This window comes from Nansenia antarctica, assembly GCF_963989245.1.
Source record: "Nansenia antarctica genome assembly, chromosome: 14".
NCBI classification, from domain to species: domain Eukaryota; kingdom Metazoa; phylum Chordata; class Actinopteri; order Argentiniformes; family Microstomatidae; genus Nansenia; species Nansenia antarctica.
Window position 1 is genome coordinate 29,813,026 of NC_137684.1, and position 12,500 is coordinate 29,825,525.

At 46.3% G+C, this 12,500-nt stretch overlaps 1 protein-coding gene across 3 annotated transcripts in view; it reads left to right on the plus strand.

Moving 5' to 3' along the window:
• The window catches only part of egln2 (egl-9 family hypoxia-inducible factor 2), a 646,007-nt gene that overhangs the window by 7,853 nt on the left and 625,654 nt on the right, over window positions 1-12,500 (plus strand). For 2 of the 3 annotated variants that reach the window (XM_080544872.1, XM_080544873.1), the window contains exons 3-6: window positions 4,789-4,908; window positions 7,335-7,471; window positions 9,536-9,603; window positions 10,403-11,050. In XM_080544872.1, coding sequence (XP_080400998.1) covers window positions 4,789-4,908; window positions 7,335-7,471; window positions 9,536-9,603; window positions 10,403-10,455 — 378 coding nt within the window. In that variant the 3' untranslated portion in view covers window positions 10,456-11,050. Of the gene's footprint in view, window positions 1-4,788; window positions 4,909-7,334; window positions 7,472-9,535; window positions 9,604-10,402; window positions 11,051-12,500 lie in introns of those variants that run through there. The other variant, XR_013937775.1, reaches the window with a different exon arrangement.

Consider the following 12,500-nt stretch of genomic DNA (forward strand, 5'->3'; position numbering starts at 1 on the left):
TCATGCCTTTAAAATGACTCTCATTCCCACACACACACACGTACACACACACACGCACACGCACACACACACACGCAGACACACACACACACACACACACACTCAGCCCTGTGGTTATTGTGACTCATGCTTCATTGGGGCCATCAGCAGACCTGACGCATTAAAGCTGATCAGGTTTGACTCTCTCTGTCTCTCTCTTTCACACACACACACACACACACACGCACACACACACACACACACACACACACACTCACACACACACACTCGACACCCCCACAGACACTTTACTGTAATAAGTACACCCTCTATTATTGCAGCAGAGGAAAAGCAAGGTTATATTGGAACCATCATCATCATCATGACTCATCAGGCTTTTTTCTCTCTTCCTCTCTCCGTGTGTGAATCATCCATCCACCAGTCATAGCAGGAAAAAAAAGTCATTTATGCTCAGGCCTGGGGCAGTCGTCGTGCTAGAAGAAGGACGATTTTTTGTTTTGTTTTTGCTTTGTTTGGTGGGGCGGGGGGGGCAGTGGCCATTGTGACATAGCCTAAATGATAAAAACCTTATGGACTGGAATCTGTCTGGGGCGATCGACGTAGTCACACATAGTGAGGGCGAAAACAAGTACAAGAGTAAACAAAACAAAACAAATAGAAAATAAAGAGAAGACAGACTAGTCGTGAAGGTGTGCTGAGGTGAGAGGAGAGAGCGTGTTGTGAGAGACTCTGTACTCTGCCCCTGAATCCTCTATCGATCTGAGCCGTGGTCAGTCCCCCTCCCCCCACCCCCCCGGCTCTGCTGACTCACTCTGACACACACACACACACACACACACACACACACACACAGACACACAGGTCACCTCAGTTCACCTGGCTGCTATCAAGGATACTCTGCACAGGATGTTTTTGCACTATTGAAGCCACTGTAAAATACGTCAATATTTATGGCAGTTGACAGGCTGATAGAGCTGATAGCTCAGTGCTAGGCTAGCATTGCATATGGACCACAGTCTAGCTCAGCGCTAGGCTAGCATTGCCTCTCATTGTACAACAACCTAGCTCAGTGCTAGCCTTAGCTTAGCACGATACCCTCACATACCCAGGCTCCACACGTCCCTCCTTCCCTCCCCCCTCAGCGAGAGAGCGCCCTGTATTTGTTCAGCCTTATCTCTCCCCCCTGCCTCCCCCATGCCCTCTTATCGGCCTGGTGTTTCAGGGGCAGCATTTATTTTTGTTCTTTTTTTTCCAGAACAGCCCGTTCTTCCTGACCGTTACCGTGGCAGCAGATCTCGGTGTAATTGGGGCATTAATGCTGGTGGCAGTTGGTTGTGGGCGTCCAATCAACTGGCAAAAGAGGGCACAGAGATTGATCAGTGAGATTGAGAGAGAAGAAGAAGGAGGGAAGAGAGAGATAGGATGGCGACGTGTCGACTCGTTCTTGTGTCGTTGCTTTTATCTGTTTCTGTCTGACAGACCAGTCTGGGCTGGCTGATTGTTTCTGTCTGACAGACTGGTCTGGGCTGTGTAGAAGTTCTGACTGCATGGCCACGGTCTGAATCGGTTCACGATGATGTGAAACTAATTTCACCATTTGCACCGTTGCTGAAGAATCGCTCATCCTGGTCGAGTTCGACGTCGTCGTCTTGGATCTCCAGAGCGATCGCAGCGGCTTGTCCGATCTCTGTTTTTCCGACCACCTCTTCGGTTCCCTCTCCCGTCTCTTGTTGACTAGCTAGACCAGTTTCAAAACGACAGTGTAACTCTCTCTAGACCATCTCTCTGTCCGTCTACTGTGTGTCATAGTAGCTGACTTTCTCTCACATTCCTGCGTATGTTGGTGAGTTTGTGTTTTCGCTCCGGGCTAGGGCTGTGCTGTCTCCGGTATGGCACGGCGCATGTTAATCGCGGGTAATTATGGGTCAACAACACTGCGACAGTTACAAACCTCCTCCTTAGACCACTTATGTACTAAGCGAAAAATGCTGTGTAGGTTTTTTTTCCCGCAACTGATTTCTTCAGTTATCTATCCAGGGTTCCCGCGCTGGTCTTAAAAAGCATTAAAGTCTAAAATCCAGTAATCCAATTTATAAGGCCGTAAAAGGTCTAAAATGTCAGTTATTCGGTCTTAAAATGAGGTGTTAGGTCTTAAAAAGGAGATCCTGCAAGGAAATCAGTCCGACCACATCTATTTTACGCGGAAATTAATCAAGTTGGAACCACCTTTTTTGTCTGTATGGCAGTGAAATCCCTAATTTCATCACCTCGAGGATGACAAAAAGCTATCATATGGTGTCGTGGATAGGTCTAAAATCCTGTGTATCTTGGTAAGTTTCTAGCCTAGGATTCCTTTTCATGTTCTCGTTGTGTGAGGCTAGGCGGGGGGGGGGGGGGGGGGTTAGTTGAGGAGGCTGGGGGGGGGGGGGTTAGTTGAGGACGCGCCTGTAGGTCGACGGCCAATAAAACTCTCTCTGACAGACGGATTCAATGGCTTTTTAGTCGACGGCGTACGAACGGTCCCCGGCATTCCTCCGTGGTCTCCGACTGTATCGCTAGGCAACCCAGCGGCGTGAAAAGAAAAGCTTTGGGGATCTGAATCCCAGTCAGAGAGGTCAGAGGTCAGCCACAGTCTCTCTCCACATGAAGACAGAAGAAGAAGAAGCCATTCTATCATCCCGCCATTCCCACTCCTCCTCCCGATCCCCAGTGGGCTGATGACATCACAGTGGGCTGATGACATCACAGTGGGCTGATGACATCACACTTCCTAGAAGCCGCAGTCTGGACTTCACACTGTCTTGACGTGACCTCTCCTGAGCCTCGACTGACTGCAGCCTAGGCACACGCGCACGCACACACACACACACACACACAGACACAGACACACACACACACACACACACACACACACACGTATACAGACACACACACACACACACACACACACACACACACACATACTCAGACATACACACACACACACAGACACACACACACGTACACACACACACACACACACACACACACACGTACACACACACATACACACACGTACACAGACATACACACAATTCCAAAAGTCCAGTCTTGTGAAAGTACAGTAGGCCTAGCTCTCATGACTCTTGATAAAAAAAGGGCAGGTGGAGCAGGCCCACAAAAAAAGCTGTGTTGACTAGCGATGTGTCATTGATTTTCAACAACGCTTACTATTTTCGGCCGAACTTTCGGTGCATCCCTAATTATCACCTCTAGTGGTGCAAAGTTTGTGCTTGTCGGAGCAGACACAGTTCGAGGTGACACCAGGTGACCAAAACGTGCAGCTCGATCACCAGAGTGGAGCTCTCGCTTTAGGGACAATCCTCCTCCTAAAACTTCCTCAATCAACCCTCTCCACAATACTGCACACCCTCCTGGTTCTGTCTGTTCTGTCTGTTCTGTCTGTTCTGACCCCCTGTGGTTCTGTTCTGTCTGTTCTGTCTGTTCTGCATATGAAACAATGTCAACAGCTGAGTGACGCTGCCCAGTCCCACAGTCTAAGTAGAGTAAAATCACATAGTACAGAGTCAATGTGTGTGTGTGTGTGTGTGTGTGTGTGTGTGTGTGTCTGTGTCTGTGTCTGTGTCTGTGTCTGTGTCTGTGTCTGTGTCTGTGTCTGTGTCTGTGTCTCTGTGTGTGTGTGTGTGTGTGTGTGTGTGTGTGTGTGTGATCATGCGTGCGGTGTCAGTGTGAAGGCGACCTCTCCTTTCCTGCTGTTGCGTGCGGGGCAGGCATGTGAAGTGGGGGAACTCTCTGTGACACACACACACACACACACACACACACACACACACACACACACACACATCCACCAGAGCACCGGTGCCTCTGCAGGGCTATTAGGCCCATAGAACGTTCTAGAAGGGAAGTCCCGGCGGCGGGGCCATTGTTCCCCTGGTGAGAGACTCTATCTGTGAACTTGTCTCCAGGGCAGCGCTCTCTAAAACAATAGCCTGAGGCCGTTCCAGTGTTCCAATGCTCGGCGTCCTCGGCCGGGGCTGAAGAACCAAGCCAAGAGGCAGTTGTGACGCTTTTCATTTGGGTGTTCCGTGTTTTTTGCTGAGGCGATATTTTTTTTGCTGGAACCTGGAACCATCTATGTATCATAATGTTCAGGGGTTGTTTTTTTTGTTTAAGTCAGATATGTGCCATGAATTGCCATACCAAAACGACGCCTATTGAGACACAGAGAGCGAGCCACACACTTTTGAATGAATGGATTAAAGAGCCGCACACACAGACAGGCAAAGAGCCACATGCGGCTTGCGAGCCGTGGGTTGGCCACCACTGTACTAGCGCCGTGTCAGGGTAGAGGCATGGCCTGGCCTGTCTCGCTGCCCGGCCACACAGTGTGTACTGCACTGTGACGGGAGGACCTCAGGCCGTCCACCACTGAGACCTGACACTGTTAGCCAAGCTCACTTGGGGGGGTTAAATAGTATGAAACCGTTCCAATATACCTAGCTGGGCTCGATTGAGTTTGTGCCACCAGGTAGGCACAATGACGGCAATCTCAATAGTCCTGAGGAATGCACTTTTGAGATTTGCACAAATGAAATAGTGTTGTATAGTGCTACAAATAAACGTTTGAATGATTAGGATTAAATTCTCATCTAGATCTGGCTCAAACTACGCCGTGTTGGGTCCTTGAATTTGAGGGAATTGAGTCTTGAAAGTCCTTTAAAGGTGGTTGAATGTGATGTTTCAGAAGGTGTGGGAACCCTGACACACGTGTGTCTTCTCTCTCAGGCGATGGTGGCCTGTTACCCGGGTAACGGGGCGGGGTACATCCGTCACGTGGACAACCCTAACGGAGACGGGCGCTGCATCACCTGCATCTACTATCTCAACAAGAACTGGGACGTCAAGGTAATAATAATAATAATAATAATATCTTAGATTTATATAGCGCCTTTCTCAGACCCTAGGACGCAAGGTAGAGTACCACACTCAAATTGCTCCCAGTGAGCGGGCCGGCCGGCGCCTTGCATTGGCAGCTTGCCACCATTGGTGTGTGAATGTGTGTGTGAATGGGTGAATGAGAGGCCGTTGTAAAGTGCTTTGGAGCAGCAAAAAAGGTGCTATATAAGTGCAGTCTATTTACCATTTACACACACTACTACACACACACTACTACACACTACTACACACTACTACACACACTACTACACACACTACTACTACTACTACACACACTACTACACACACTCTACACACACTACTACACACTACTACACACTACTACACACTACTACACACACTACTACACACTACTACACACTACTACACACACTACTACACACTACTACACACTACTACACACACTACTACTACACACACTACTACTACTACACACACTACTACACACTACTACACACTACTACACACTACTACTACACACTACTACACACTACTACTACACACACTACTACACACTACTACACACTACTACACACTACTACTACACACTACTACACACTACTACACACTACTACTACACACACTACTACACACTACTACACACTACTACACACACTACTACACACTACTACTACTACACACTACTACTACACACACTACTACTACACACACTACTACACACTACTACACACTACTACACACTACTACACACTACTACACACACTACTACACACTACTACACACTACTACTACTACTACACACTACTACACACACTACTACACACTACTACACACTACTACACACTACTACACACTACTACACACACACTACTACTACACACTACTACACACACTACTACACACTACTACACACTACTACACACACTACTACTACACACTACTACACACACTACTACACACTACTACACACTACTACACACTACTACACACTACTACACACTACTACTACACACACTACTACACACACTACTACACACACTACTACACACTACTACACACTACTACACACTACTACACACACACTACTACTACACACTACTACACACACTACTACACACACTACTACTACACACTACTACACACTACTACACACTACTACACACTACTACACACTACTACACACACTACTACACACACTACACACACACTACTACACACTACTACACACACTACTACACACACTACTACACACACTACTACACACACTACTACACACACTACTACTACACACACTCTACACACACTACTACACACTACTACACACTCTACACACACACTACTACACACTACTACTACACACTACTACACACACACTACTACACACTACTACACACTACTACACACACTACTACACACACTACTACACACACTACACACACTACTACACACTACTACACACACTACTACACACTACTACACACTACTACACACACTACTACACACTACTACACACTACTACACACTACTACACACTACTACACACACTACTACACACTACTACACACTACTACACACACTACTACTACACACTACTACACACACACTACTACACACTATTACACACACTACTACACACACTACTACACACACACTACACACTACTACACACACTACTACACACACTACTACACACTACTACACACACTACTACACACTACTACACACTACTACACACACTACTACACACTACTACTACACACTACTACTACTACACACTACTACACACTACTACTACTACACACTACTACACACACTACTACACACTACTACACACTACTACTACACACTACTACACACACTACTACACACTACTACACACACTACTACACAAACTACTACACACTACTCCATACACTACTAGACTAACGTTTGTGTGTGTGTGTGTGTGTGTGTGTGTGTGTGTGTGTCTGTGTGACTGTGTGTGTGTGTGTCTGTGTCTGTGTCTGTGTCTGTGTGACTGTCTGTGTCTGTGTCTGTGTCTGTGTCTGTGTGTGTGTCTGTGTCTGTGTCTGTGTCTGTGTCTGTGTGTCTGTGTGACTGTCTGTGTCTGTGTCTGTGTCTGTGTGACTGTCTGTGTCTGTGTCTGTGTCTGTGTCTGTGTCTGTGACTGTGTGTGTGTGTGTCTGTGTCTGTGTCTGTGTCTGTGTCTGTGTGTCTGTGTGTCTGTGTGACTGTCTGTGTCTGTGTCTGTGTGTGTCTGTGTGTCTGTGTGTGTGTGTGTGTGTGTGTCTGTGTCTGTGTCTGTGTCTGTGTCTGTGTCTGTGTCTGTGTCTGTGTCTGTGTCTGTGTCTGTGTGTGTGTGTGTGTGTGTCTGTGTGTGTGTGTGTGTGTCTGTGTGTGTGTGTGTGCTCCAGGTCCAGGGTGGTCTGCTCCAGATCTACCCTGAGGGCAGGAGTGTGGTGGCCAACATCGAGCCGCTGTTCGACCGCCTGCTCATCTTCTGGTCGGACCGCAGGAACCCGCACGAGGTCAAACCGGCTTACGCCACGCGGTGAGACACCACACACACCACACACACCACACCACACACACCACACACCACACACACCACACACACCACACACACACCACACACACCACACACACACCACACCCACCACACACACCACACACACCACACACACCACACACCACACACCACACACACCACACACACCACACACCACACACCACACACACCACACACACCCGGCCTACGCTACACGGTGAGAGACCCCTACACCATCTCACTCCTCAGGGAACTCACACACACACACACACACACACACACACATATTTGGAACAGTTGTTTGGGGGTTTACAGTGTACAGTAAAGCATGCAACATATGTCAAAGGTCTTATAGACACACACACACACACACCGCAGTCGTCATATACATAATGCAGACAAAACACTCACTCAATCTTGCAGATGTACAAACAAACTTGTTTCGTAGGCGTATATATATTCATATACTGTATATATATATATATATAGTTAGATACTATAACTGCACACCTACTAACGCCCCCCCCGCCACACACACACACACACACACACACTTCCTCTCTCTGCCAAGCAGCCCTCGTAACCTCTCACCCAGTTTACCCAGCCAGTCACACGAGAACACGCTGAGATCGGTGTGAAGGTTCAGGGACCGCTTCTGCCTCCTAGCAACAGTTCCACGTTTATTTAAGGCTTTTTAAAGGCTTTTAAAGTCGGTTTCATCAATCAGAAAGTACCACACTTTTTCTCCATAGCCCCTCCCCCTATTTCAGGCCGCCAAAAGCAATGGGGTTAAATGAGGTTAATCAGGTGTGTTCCATGATCACATCATCTGCACAGGCGTAAGAGAGAGGTCAATGTCTGGTATTGATTCCAGGCTTTGACTTTTGCCCTTCAAGTTCTGCTGCTGGTGTCTGTCAACCCTATGAGGGCCAGAGAGGTGGCAGGGAAGGTCAAGGAAGGTCAAGGAAGTCATGATTAGTAGGTTGAAAAATCGTCAAAGAAAATAGACAGTTTAAGGAACATGATTGGTCGTAAAAAGCCTTAAAGTCTAAAATCCAGCAATACAGCTCAAAAGGCCTGAAAAGGTTGTACATTTCAGTTATTCAGTCTAAAGATGAGGTGCTAGGTCTTAAAAATGAGATCCTGCAAGGAAATCAGTCCGACCACATCTATTTACGTGGAAATGAATCAAGCTGGAACCCAAAAAGTGTCAATTCGCTTCCTTTTTCCTTTTCTGTCTGTATGGCAGTGAAATCCCTAATTTCATCACCTCGAGGATGACAAAAAGCTATCATGTGGTGTCACGAATAGGTCTAAAATTATATTCAAATAGGTCTAAAAAAGGTCTAAAAGGGTCTTAAATTTGACTTGTTGAAACTTGTAGGAACCCTGTAGGACCAGTACCATCTACAGAGCAGACTTACCCTCCGGCTCACCACAGAGGGCTGAAGTCATGGTGTGAATCAAAACCACACCATGACTTCTGTTAACTTTTCTCTTTCCACGTTTTACATATTGGAATATTGCTATTTACATGGGCTGGAAATGCCATTATTTCTCAATATATGAGTAACCAGCAAGACTTACAGTATATTGGTCATTTTATGAGTGTTGGAACATTTGGCCTCAGGTTCAGTTTGACCACATCTAGGAAAGGAAATCAGTCCGACCACATCTATTTACACGGAAATGAATCAAGCTGGAACCAAAACAATGCCAATTCGCTTCCTTTTTTGTCTGTATGGCAGTGAAATCCCTAATTTCATCACCTCGAGGATGACAAAAAGCTGTCATATGGTGTCGCGAATAGGTCTAAAATTCCATCCAAAAAAAGGTCTAAAAAAGGTCTTAAATTGGACTTGTTGAAACTTGTAGGAACCCTGTGAGACAGAGGTCTTAAAAAGGTCTAAAAAAAGGTCTTAAATTGGACTTGTTGAAACTTGTAGGAACCCTGTGAGACAGAGGTCTTAAAAAGGTCTAAAAAAAGGTCTTAAATTGGACTTGTTGAAACTTGTAGGAACCCTGTGAGAGCCTCTGGCCTCATCTCTCTCTCTCTCTGTTCCTCAGCTATGCCATCACAGTGTGGTACTTTGATGCCAAGGAGCGGGCCGAGGCCAAAGAGAAGTATGGACTGGGTGAGTTTACCTCAGTAAATCTGTCTGATTGACCTACTGTACAATGCCATACGTGTACTGTGCGCTTGATGTAGGATACTGGACAGGGGAGGCTGGTGGAGGTAGACATCGGAGGACAGGGTCATTGTGATGCATGCATTCCAATTAGGAATGGAATCAAACACATGTTTCCTCATGGATTCCATCCCATGTGTCACAATGAGCCTGTCTTCCCATGTCTACTCCCCTGGTTCTGGAATGTGTTTGATGTCATAGTTAGATCTGAGTAGGTGTGATACTTAAGCAATATCACACGAGAGGGAGTGCTGTTATACTGAATATCAGCAGGGCTGTGATTGGGTCGTAGGTACGAGGCCGCAGACAATCACAGCCGTGCTGATATTCATTATAACAGCACGACCTCGAGTGTGAGATTGCTTTTATACAACAGTTCTACAGCGCACTTTATTAGTTAACACTAATAAGTGACAACAGATTATGATTTGTTTGTTTATTTAATCATTTATTTTGGCTCCGTCAACAAAAAATTGTTCCGCAACTGGACTGTTGCCTAGTAACCTGAACACAAACATCTGCAGGCTAGCTACTTTGTATTAACGGTCATTTCGGAGTGATACATATAGTTAAAAGTCCCAGTGCTGTTATACTGTATATCAGCACTCATGGAATGCCTCTTGTCCAATCAAATTACTTGGTCGGAACTAACTGTTGTATAATCAGCTTTGAATTGGATCAAACTGTCTGGATAAAATGTCTTTGAGCGACTTACTAACAGCTGTTCCACTTCTTGTCTCCGTAGCGAGCGGACAGAAAGGTGTTCAAGTGCCTGTCACTCAAAACAACAAGACTTAAAACCTGCGCTTTGAACGCCAGTGTACCTGCCTACACACCTGCCTACACACCTGCCTACCGAACACTGCTACTGGACGGTTTCCTTTGAGGGGCGACACTGTACAAACGCCGTAAAACCCCATCGCCTGTCACAGCTCTTGGATTGGCTGCGAGGAGAGATCCCACAGAGTCTGATTGGGTAGTGAGTAGTGACACTGAACCCTAAATTGCTCCCAGTGAGCGGGCCGGCAACTTGCATGGTAGCTTGCCACCGTCAGTGTGTGAATGTGTGTGTGAATGGGTGAATGAGAGGCCGTTGTAAAAGCGCTTTGGAATAAGGCGCTATATAAGTGCAGTCCGTTTAGTCAGGGGAAAGTGGAGCGAGGTGATGAGATGTGTTGGTGAAGGAGGGAGGAAGGAGGAAGGATCAGACTAACTGGAGGGTCGTCCAGGCCGGAGAGGAAGACGAAGATGACTTTTACTCCTCGTCAGCACAGCCCAGCAGCGGCACAATGGACTCTTCTTTTTTTGTTGTTTTTGCAGTTTGGACTTGTTAATAATCCGCCTCGTAATCCAAAACCATGTTTTTTCTCTGCTTTGGCAAACCTCTCAGCTCAGTCAGGAGAGGGGAGGGGAGGTGTGGGCAGGGGGGGTGTGGGGGTGTGGGCAGGGGGGGAGGGGAGGTGTGGGCAGGGGGGGAGGGGGGTGTGGGCAGGGGGGGAGGGGAGGTGTGGGCAGGGGGGGAGGGGGGGTGTGGGCAGGGGGGGGGTCTCTGGATGGTCTCAACTATGTGTGTCTTACAGACGGGGTGAGAGAGAAGTAAATAAAAGCACTTTATTGTTGAACATGCTATGCTTGAATGATGTTGAAAGAAAATATAATGCAAAATGTAGAACATGCTTTTTATTAGCAGTGGGCTATAAATGGGTCGTTTTTTGTTTTGCTTCTTAATTCTTTGTTTTCTTGTATTCCGTTTGCCCCATCTCGACAGGAAATTACAATATTTTCGGCTTCGGGTCCTAAAAAAAGTGTGCAGGGCGCAAATTCAAGATGGCAGCCGTTTTCCCAGAAAAATCACATTCGTAGCCATAACTTTTTGGGGTCTTTTTAGTGGTTGTGATGTCTAACCTTATGTTTTGTTGGTCAAGCAATCTAAAACTAAACATTTGTTAAGTTATGTTTTTTAACCTCAATTTTGAACCATGCCCGTAGACCTAATATTTATTGGTAACTACTAGAAAAAACAGCTAGACAACAGGTTAAATTTGACTTTTGACAATTAAGGTGAAAAAATAGGAACATTAACTCAACATCTAAAAGTGATTTTTCAGGGAAAACTGCAGTTTCTCTCTCTCTTTGTGCCCTGCACACTTTTTCCTTGGACCTTTTCCTAAAACGTTGTCATTTCATGTTGAGAGATCAAATGGAATACAAAAGAACTGACCAAAAAAGTGTTGTTGACCTCTGTATAGCCCACTCCTACTTTAACGCTGTGGATAAATGGTTATTCAAATGCAATAGAGACTAAAATAATGAGAACAAAGAAAATGTTTGCCTACATTTCCAGAATGTATTTAATTAAAACGTGTCTGTTTTTATACATTACTTGGTTTTTGACTTATTGATTAGTTGCATTTACATTTACATTTTTGGTCTTTAGCAGACGCCTTATTCCAAAGCGACTTACAATCGATACATTTGACTAAGCAAGTGAATCATCAATCCACCAGTCGTAGCAGGAAGAGTAATCTACTTCAGGCCAGGGGCCATTGGCAGTCGTCGTGATAGAAGGAGAAAGAAATACTTTTTCTTTTTTTTAGACGCTGGAGAAACAGTACAAGGGGGGCAGTAGAAATCTGAGGAGACACGGTAGAGGGGAAAAGCAGGTGTCTCAGGAGACGCAGTGCTGGGGGGTAGTAGATGTCTCAGGAGGAGCAGTTAAGGTGTAACCTGAAGACGGAAGATGGGTAATGACTCTGCAGTTCTGACAGCCGTGGGAAGCTCGTTCCACCAGCGGGGAGCCAGTGTTGTGAAGAGACGTGACCGGGCAGCACGACTGCCGTGTA